The following is a 10,047-nucleotide window of genomic DNA, read 5'->3' as shown; positions in this document are numbered from 1 at the left end:
ACACAGATGTCAGCTGGCCCGTTCAGTTGTAAACAAGAATGTTTTTAAGGTTTTCATTGATGTGCAGATGCGCAGTTACAGCTGCTTTCACTATTCTGAGGTGTGCTGGAAACAGAAAAAATGTCTCACCTCATCTTTTGCATGAAACAAAAACTCGCTGCCATCCTTCGTTCTGCAAAGAGAGAAGAAGAGTTTAACTCAGCCTTTAAAAGGAAAGCCTTAAAGCAGTGGGGTTCCCAAACTGTGGGGTGGGCCCCATCTGTGAGGCACAGAATGACAGTGTTTATGCCCGGAGAAAAGAGGAAAAGTGCAAGTAATTTGTTACTGCTCTGACTTTTACTTAACTAAAATTCAACTCAGATAAATTTGGAAATCCCTGTGTCTGTGTAGCTTAGACTACTTCAAGTTCTTCAAGATTTGGGAAGATCTTTCACCCTCACCCTATCATATGTTCTATTTTTAGATTTCTATTTTAGTAAAATATCTTTCTGTAATTATTATAAATTGTCAGACACTTTAGGGCATTTGCCTTTTTAATTTCAGGCATGGAGTAAACAGCCTTCTGATCTCAGTCAACTTCAACCAGCTGCTTCTTAAACACGACTCTCAGCTGTGGTTTAACTACGCTTCTAACATCTAGTTATCGTCTGTAAACAAGTTCCATCGAGGGAGCTCGACCCATCGTGAATCCTTAGCTGACCAATCAGCATGCATTAGCAGGATGCTAACGATTCATGGCCAAAAAAATGGAAGAAAGTGTTGTTTCATTTCAGTTTGGGAAGATTCTAAGTGTCATATTTTTGAAAACTAAAAGAAAATGTGATCTTTTTTTGTCTAGAAGCAGTGAGTGTGAAAACAGCCGATTACTTGAGCGTGAAGACGTTCTTCTTCTTCTTGTAGCCATTGGTGACGTCGCAGTGGCAGTGGGAGAGGTTGAGCAGCGGCTCGTTGTTGTAGGACGTGGTGGTGTTCTTGGCGTCCTTGTAGAAACCCAGTTCCCCTTTATTCAGCACGCAGTACAGGTTGACCCATGATCTGCTGTGGTGGGGGGAGGCGGGAGAGGAAGGGAGGGGAAGAAGAGGAGGAAAAGGTGGGAGGGAAAGAGGAGCATGGGGAAGGAGGTTGGGTGGAGGGTTGGGGGAGGATAGGAGGAGTCAGGAAGAGCTGCAGAATCACAGTCGCTACGCTAACACCTCACTCACCTGACCAGAGCAGACAGGTAGGTAGGCGGGATGAAGCAGCCCCAAGAAGGGAAGAGGAAACACACTGCTGAACAAACACAGACGGACGGACAGACAGACGGAGGAGGTGGGGGGATGGAGGGATGGGGAGGAAGGCTACGTACAGCTTGTGTGCACCTGTGTGCGAGGCTTACATGTGACTTACCTTGGAGGAGACAAGAGGAGCAGCCAGCAGCACCGAGGAAGAGAGGAGGAAAAGAGACAGAGGAGCTTGGTTAAAATGTCATTTTGGCAACAACACGGCTTAAAATCCAAACATGCTCGTTTTCCCTCTGTGAGCGTGTTTACATGCACACAGCATTCCAGTTAATAGCTGACATCGGCAGTACTGTGCACAAGTTTCAGGAACTTTACGTTTATATTTTTATTTTCAGTCGCCCAGACACACAGTCAGAGTCCTTAAGGGCAACTTTCAGCCACAAGAAGAACAAGCAGATGGTGTGGCCCTCACATGAAGCCAGTGTGGGATTACATAAAGAGACAGCCAGGCTCCACAGATGATCTGTGGCAAATCTCCACAGAAAGTACCTTAAAAAGAAGTTTAATTTTTGTTTACTTCACTTTGTATTATTTCATTTTAAACATTCTCCTTTTACTTTTAGCAACTAAAACATATGCACAGTACTGCCAGTATTATTCAGAGCAAGTTTCTGTGTGCAGCTTAATATCCTGATTTCAAATTCAGTAGATACGCGAGGAAAACAAAACCCAATGGTGCAAGTGATAAGTGATGTCTGAACTGCTCACAACAACCATTAAAAGTTCAACCTTGAAATGTTTTTCTATTGTTGGCTCTGTGTGATGGCGGGGAGTGCAGACATCCCCGACATGGTCATCTCCAACCACATCCAGAGCTTTGCTTTGCAAGGCAGAAGAAAAATGGCTTAAAGGAGCGTTAGACTAAAGAGAGAATAAGGAAGAGCCAAAACTGTTGGGAAGAGTTGGAAATGAGCGCAACAGGTTCCCTTTAAAAACACTTGAGCAAAAAAATGTTTCTTAAATCTCTGTTCCTTGTTGTGGGTGTTTTTATGTATTTTTCTAGTTTACAGTAGCAGATATTACTTTTCTCTTCCTCTATATTATGAACAGGACACCTCGAAAAGAAGTTTAAACTTTTTCAGAAGACATTTAAAAAATAAAGAAACTTGAATGACAGTGAATGGACTGACAGCTGTAACCTAAATTTAATGTGAAGCACAGATGTGGAACTAGTAATAGCCAAGTTTGTTGTCCACCTTTCACAGGCACCATATCCTAACACAGTACCAGAATATTAATGTGCACATCAACTTACTTAGTGTCTCATCGCGTAGAGATGTAACAGAGACAGGTTGAATCTCAGTCCTTCCCTAAATGCATCCTCGCTTTCTTTCTCGGCATCAACAGCAAAGAACGAGGAGCAGTTTGGAGATTCACACTTGTCCGGATTTAAGCCATTCGACATTGTGCTTTACCTTGCCATGTACATAACAGGGCATGTACATACGACACACTCATCCATTGCCTCGAGTAGGTGCGTGAGCAGGACTCATCCACAGCTGGGAGGGGATGAGCTTTTAGCTGTGCAAGGTCAGCCCAGCCCCCAGGGGGCAGTGCAGAGAGAGACTTTCTTGCTGGTGTCTCTCTAGAAGAAGCAGGGTGGTCATCAGTGGAGGGCAGGCTTTGTGCATAAGTGTGTGTGTTTGACCAGCAGCTCCATCCCACAGCATTCCTCAGCCAGTCAGTCAGTCTGCTGTGTTTTATTCTGTGGGCTCGCGTTAGATCAGGAGGCATCGTAAGCGTCATGCATGAAGTTTTCACATGCGGTGGGAATCCTGCAGGCCTCTGATCTAATAAAGTGCTCTAATTACATCCTAATAATCAGCACTGACATACATAATATATTCAGAGGCTGACATAAGATTTCCCTATTGTGTCACCAGCATCACTTTTACATTTACATTAGTGAATCCTTTTCCTGCTTCATGTACTCATCACTGATTTTCTTACTCTTCAGTACAAATTAACAACTGGAGGACTGGGCGATATCTCAGTATTTGGTATGAAAAAAGATCTTTGTAGCAGAAAAGTGCAGTAAGCCTTCAGGTCCTTCACTACATGTACAGACTTATCAGTATAAAATGTAGTTCTGAACCATGTCGGACATGGTCAGCAGCAAAATGTAAAAGAGCCAAAGTTAGTTTGTATGGTATATTCAGTGTTGGGGAGTAACGGAATACATGTACCTGCGTTACATATTTAAAATACAAAATATGAGTAACTGTATTCAGTTACAGTTACCGTTTAAAAAGGTGGTATTCCGAATACAGTTACTTTGTTGAAATAAAGACATTACACAGCGGTCGTTTCCTGTGTTAGGCTATGCCTTCTCCATTTTTGGTAATTCCACGCCGGCGGAAACCCAAACAAAACACGCATTAAGAGGCTCTAATGCCAGGGTCTCAATCCCGCGGCCACATAATGACGTGAAGAAATATTTTTAAAAATTATTGTTCAAAAAATTATTTAATATGAAGGCAATAGGCAAAGTGTTACAGGCATAGACCTAAAGAATGTAGCTTCATGGGCAGTGTAGCCCAGTTGTAAGTAAGCTATTAAGACTCGACTGTACACCGTGTTCGTGTTTTCCTCCGAAACAATAAGTTCCGTTGGAGCAGCCTTTCAACGCCTCTCTCTGTCTCTCGCTGGCAAAGTTGACCCAGACAACAAAGTAAAGCTAGTTTTTGGCTAAGAGTCCGACACGGAACCCGACGTATTAGCCAGAGGTCCCTTTACTACGGTTCGGAGCCGCGGACCTGTTTTATATACGCTGGGAATAGTTTTCTACACAAGATCGCTGCAAAAAGTGCAGCCTTACCTAATGTCCACCTACTGTTACTCAATTTATGTTAAGATTTAAAAATCTAGTTGGTATTGGTGTGGCGAGTAACCTTCAGTAATAGTAATAAATCACACAGCAATAGTACATTCATGTAGTTGTAAAAAGCATAATAATATATTAAGTAATCCAAAGTATTCAGAATACGTTACTCTCATTGAGTAACGTAATGAAATACATTACAAAATACATTTTGGGGCATGTATTCTGTAATCTGTAGTGGAATACATTTTAAAAGTAACCTTCCCAACACTGGGTATATTTAATACATTTTCACCACTATACTATATTTCCGACCCCAGGAAGAATAGCTGCTGTGTTGCTGCAGCTAATGGGGATCTGAATCTATTACACTAAGCTATACCTGCCTTCAGACAGATGTTTCCAACAAGGAAGTGAGACGTTACTCTTTACCTAGCTGCAATGACCAAAACAGTTATTTACCTTGCAAAACACTCGTCTACTGCTACCTAAATTAATTTGTTAGTGTAGCTGGGTGATTATTCTAAAGCTGTAGGTTGGCCTTAAACTCAAAAAGCACGGGGTAAAATCCCTGTTTTTCAGGATCTGAAAAGAGCATTTTGTTTGCATGAACTAAGAAGCTTTGATTTTTGTCACATTTTTAACCTTTAGTTAAATAACTCCTTCAGTTTTTATTTTATTTTATTTAGTTATTATTCATTGTTTGGCAACGCCAACATGACTTCTCCTCGCAGCAGGAAAACCTTAGGAGCAAGCAGAGGTTGCATGAGCGTGCTGACAGGTTAAAAAATTGATATATCGCCCAGCCCTAAACAGCTGTAATCTCCCACTGCCAGGCACAGGCAACACCACAAACTGTGACTACCTCCTTCTTTCCACCACATACAAACACAAGACAGTCTAGAACTTTTTTGTGTCAGAGAAAAAGGTAAAAATTCATACTTCATCTCAATAAAAAGCTTTTACTATCCTGAGAAACTCCAAACCTCTTCTGAGTATTTTCTTGTTGAACACACGATGGAATCAACCTGTGAGCCAGTGTGTGTCATGCATCTGTTCAACATGTCCGTGTGTTAGCCTGTTAGCTCAACATGCTAAAGTCATGCCTCTGTCACCCCTGTTGAATTATTAAATGGAGGGAGCAGCAGTGTCATGAGAAAGTGGTACTTAGAGGGCTGGAAATGCTTTGTTCAAACTAATATTTAAGAATAAGTCGATGAAACAATCATTTTTTTCTGCACCTCAATGACCCCTGTGGAACATAAATAGCTTTTAATTGATTAACTGGAATCCCTAAAGTTTGATACTCATGACATCACTGTCCATCCTACTTCTCTATAACTCCTATCAGGTATCAGGTATCATTATGACCCTGAACACCCACCTATTGGTGCTCTTCTTCAGGCTCTCAATGTCCAGCTTGCGGAAAAGGAAGCCCTCGTGGTGTGCCGTATGTGTCGGTGGTTGGGGGACGACCGGGCTGCTCTGGGCTGGTGCAGATCTGGACCGCCGCGTCGTCTCCCCAGGCTCTTTGGGTCGTGGCCGGCGTCGTGGTTTGGGTCTGTCCCGAGCTCGAGGCCGGTCGGGACGGGAAGACTTTTCTGGTAACCCATTAGGCAGTCGGGGCACCTCACCGCGGGCCTAAGGGTCAGGAGAGGTGATGAATTTGATTTATGGCTCAAAAGTGAAAAACTTTATTACTTATTCCAGTTTTCTCTTTTTAGGAAGTTTGGTCCAAACTTATAATTAACCCCTAAATGCCCCCAAATATCAGAGTCTTTATTTATAAAGACTAAATCCAGACCTGCGCTGCTTCTCTTTCTTGTAGCTGCTCTACGATCTCTGCCATGGTGGACCTCTTGTCTCTGTGGAAAAAGACCTACTGTTCACATCACATTTGATTCAACTCAAAAAACAGACTACAATAACATTCACTTGTTTTCTGCCTAAATATCCACATCCAGATTAAAATGCACCGCATTACTCTCAATGTCTCACCCTCCTGCTGAGCGTCTGTCTGATTGCTCCTTCCCTGTGTCGTGCTCACTGGATTCCTGTCTCTCCAGCCGATGCCTGTCCCTCTCTCTCCGCCGGCCCTCGTGGCCTCCGTGACCTTCTTGTTCGCTGGAAGTTTGCCTCTCCAACGTCCGTCTCTCCCGCCTCTCAGCCTGTTCCCTCCACACCTCCTGAGGCAGCTCATCCCTGCGCGCCTGGATTAGCTGCTCGCTGGACAGCTGCCGTTCTATCCTGTGGTGATAAGTGTGTGCCTGGCCCTGAGGCTCAGCGTGGCCCAAAGGGTCAGTCCTGGATCCTCGAGGTCCTCTGGTGGGCTCGCTGTGCAGACGCTCCCGGCTCGGCTCCTGAAGCACCACCTCGGCCATCACTGCTACCTCTGCTCTCTCTGTCCCCATCATCATATCTCTCTCCCTCCCCCGCTCTCTTGCTTTCTCCAGCCGGCTGGCCACGATCAGAGGCGTCACAGCATCATCTAAGTGTTTGATTTTGGGTTGCCGGAGATACGGGGAGGATTTTGCCTCCATGTCTCTTGCCGCTTGTGCCGGATGCAGGTGACTCATCACCTTTGCTGTCTGTTCCCTTGCTGTGCTGGCACTTTCTCGCGCCTGGTTGGCTGACACTAGCATCGCCGCCGTGGCTATAGATGCAATCGAGGATGCAGCCGGGTGGCCTAGACCTGCAGCCACACCCACTACGCCTCCATCCCGGACATCCAGAGTGTGGCGGTAGCTGGAGCCGTTCATTACCGGGGTGTAGTTGGCGACTGTTGATCCCAGGCGCCGAGCAGCAGATGACGGAGAAGGTGTCGGAGTGGCCGGCGAGGGAGATGGAGGAGAGCTGGCTTCGTTCTGTTCATAGATAGTCTGCCTCATGACGGGGGAGATTGGGAGGCGGGGGAGAGTGGATGGACTATGTGCGGCATCTTGGGGATCCAGGAAGACTTTACGACCCAGGAGGGGAGTTGGGGGCAGTTTACTTTGCTCTGCTTTTAGCTTTTCTACCTGCAGAAAGAAAACAGAACCAGAGAAGAAATTACCAGGTCTTCATCAACAATTTGAGCATGTTTGGAACGTGCTACTGATTTTGGCTAAACTGAGGACATAGCAGCAGGAACAGAGCACAGTGAGGATGTTGATAATACCGTGGTGAGCCGCCGCAGTGAGCTGAATCGCTCTTCCCAGGTGGCAGCTGCTTTGCGGAAGGCTTCATGTCGACGAATCAGCTGTTCCACCTCATCTACGCTCCCTCCAAGCTCGTTGCTGTTGATGAATGGCTCCTGAGCAGTCAGCCACGCCTCCGCCACCACCGCCTCCTGGGCAAATTGGTGAACCTCCAACACTGCAAACAGGACAAATAAGAACATTAAAAAAAGAGAGAAAGCATCTTAAATTACTTCTAAATGCCAAATTTCTGCACATCCCTGTCTTTTTTTTTTACTTTTTACACCAGTGCATCCACTCACATTGCTGCAGGACTTCCCAGTGCTTGTCCCACTTCTCAGACAGCTCACGCTCCTTAGCAATCACTTTGTCCAGCTTCTCTTTGATCTGAGACACAATTACACATCACAATTACATCATGGGCCTGTTTAGCTCTTAGGATGCTGATAAAAAATTGAAATATTACAGGAAATCCATTCCTTCTCAAACATAAAACGTATTGTTGCTATTGTTCTGTACTATTGTAAGATGACCTTGAGGGTCTTAAAGGCGCCTATAATTAAAATGTATTATTATTATTATTATTATATAAAACCTTGTTTCTTAAAATGGATCTCTAAAGTTTTCTGTCATGCATATACTATCACATCAGTGAACGCTCGTATTAAACATGGCCGTTGCAGTGAGATCAGTGTAATCATTAAGTGGAAAAAGCTCAGGCTTCATTTTGTTTTTCACACTTAGTTTCATTTTATAGCAGGCATATCCTTGCTCGTCAAACCTTTTGTTTGCAAGAGGCAGCCAATTAGAACATTTTTTCCTTAAAGGGGGAGGAGCTATAACAGAGATACAGGATGAACTGAGAAGCTGCACCAAGCCCCAGTATGTAAAGCCCCTCTAGTAGAGTCTAAAACTAGCAATATGACTCTGCAGAGGCTAATCGACTCATGAGCTCACTCAACCAGAGTCTTCAAAGTTATAAGCAAACTGAGGTTTAGATAACCGTGTTTAAATTGGACTTAAAGTGACAGTCTTTATCATGTTTACTCATCTCACCTCTTCAGCTGCAGGGTTTCTAGCCGCCAGCAGGGTTTTTCCCATTTCAATACACTCCAGGATGCTCTGACTGCGAGCCTCTACTTCACTCTTAAGACTCTGGTGATAGTTCATCAGCACCTCTACTGAGGACACGTCCCTGCAGGAACCACACAGAATCTGAACTCACTGAAGACTTTCACTATGCTCATGAATGCTGACTAACACATGTTCGTATAATGAACCATAAAAAGCAAAATGATATTTCATATGTACATTTTTTAAAAAGAAAATACATGATCAGAGTTTGATCTTAAACAGTGCATGTGGTGAACAGATATTGAGGCTGCTATGCAGGGTGCCATTTGCATATGTAGAAGGTATTGCAGATACCTGGGCTTCTCTCCTGTCCCTATCTGACAGATGATCGAGTCCATCCACATGATCTGATCTCGGACCATGCCGAAGAACCTCAGCTTGTCCGTCTCTGTGGTGATCTGCACCCGACACTCTTCGCAGGACGTTAGCAGTTCTTTCCAGCACTGCATCACTTCGTGCTCACGGCACGCGATGGCTTCGGCCTTGTCGCCAGCGTACACCGTCCTCAGCTGGGCTGCACTCTCTTGTAGCTGACGCACCTGGCAGAGCGTGAAGGCAAGCTTTAGTAAACAACTGAACAAGGAAGAAACAGAATTTAAAAAATGGAAAGAGAGAGTTTGTTTTCCGAGTGACGCACGAAACACAGCTGCCAAGACAGCTGTGTTTCGTCAGGGCCAAATGGTACAGGCTCTGTCACCAGAGTAGGCACAGAACATCTGTGCTTTTGCATCGTTCTTGAGTAAAATGTAGCACTGTTCCTGCTGCCCAGGTGCACGACAGAGACTAGATCAAGCAAAATTAAATGCAGAGTAAGAAGGTGGTGTTGCCATGAAAATGGCAGACTCAGACTCACAAAGAACTTAACTATCCAATGAAATAGATTTTATGTGAATTTTATTTAATTTAATCAAATTCATGCAATTTAGTTCAGTTCAGTGTTTTTTATTGGTTATAAAAATGCATTAAAGTCTATCATTTCTGGATTCTGTTTCTGATATACTGATATTCTTTACTTTTTAGGTCCACATTGGGGGTACTGCACCAATTAGGATTACCGTATATTTCGGACTATAAAGTGCACCGGATTATAAGGCGCACTGTCGATGAATGGGTCTGTTTTCATATATAAGGCACACCGGATTATAAGGCGCACTGTCGATGAATGGGTCTGTTTTCATATATAAGGCACACCGGATTATAAGGCACATTAAGTGAAACAAAACAGTCAAATAAGTGAAACTTTACTCAACTCATTCTTTTTGCTTCCTCCACTTCCGTGCCATTGATTCATTAATGTTGAATTCTATTGCAGCTGCTCTATTCCCATGTTGTTGCAGTATATTAATAACTAACCTCATATCATGGATGGATTATCTCAGTTGTTCTCCTGACTGAAGTTTGGTCCGTTTACAGCATCCTGCCATGTGATTGCATTTGTCCCTAACTATCTGAACGCTCACGTTAACTTTTATCCAGTGGAAAAAAGTTAGCATTCATCCTCCAGCTTCACTGTGTTTATGTTATGCTAACATAGCTGTGTCGCTAGCGATCAAGTAGCACATCATTATATACCAGCTAGCCCAACATCAAGTAACCCTACGAACATCCCTGCTGTTTAGTTTTCTGTCTTCATTTA

General features: G+C 44.0%; 1 protein-coding gene across 4 annotated transcripts in view; it reads right to left on the bottom strand.

The window, feature by feature from the left end:
• Positions 1–10,047, bottom strand: part of sptbn4b (spectrin, beta, non-erythrocytic 4b) — a 101,744-nt gene that overhangs the window by 6,594 nt on the left and 85,103 nt on the right. For 2 of the 4 annotated variants that reach the window (XM_019345257.2, XM_013264833.3), the window contains 9 exons: positions 8,706–8,950; positions 8,334–8,472; positions 7,580–7,664; positions 7,259–7,455; positions 6,100–7,118; positions 5,906–5,966; positions 5,486–5,742; positions 868–1,038; positions 130–172 (listed from right to left, as the gene is read on the bottom strand). In XM_019345257.2, the coding sequence (XP_019200802.1) occupies positions 130–172; positions 868–1,038; positions 5,486–5,742; positions 5,906–5,966; positions 6,100–7,118; positions 7,259–7,455; positions 7,580–7,664; positions 8,334–8,472; positions 8,706–8,950 (2,217 nt within the window). Of the gene's footprint in view, positions 1–129; positions 173–867; positions 1,039–1,328; positions 1,387–5,485; positions 5,743–5,905; positions 5,967–6,099; positions 7,119–7,258; positions 7,456–7,579; positions 7,665–8,333; positions 8,473–8,705; positions 8,951–10,047 lie in introns of those variants that run through there. The other 2 variants (XM_025898391.1, XM_025898392.1) reach the window with 2 other exon arrangements.

The sequence above is a fragment of the Oreochromis niloticus genome, linkage group LG14 (assembly GCF_001858045.2).
Source record: "Oreochromis niloticus isolate F11D_XX linkage group LG14, O_niloticus_UMD_NMBU, whole genome shotgun sequence".
In the NCBI taxonomy this organism is placed as follows: domain Eukaryota; kingdom Metazoa; phylum Chordata; class Actinopteri; order Cichliformes; family Cichlidae; genus Oreochromis; species Oreochromis niloticus.
Note: the sequence above shows the minus strand (reverse complement) of the source record. Positions and strands in the feature narration are given on the sequence as shown.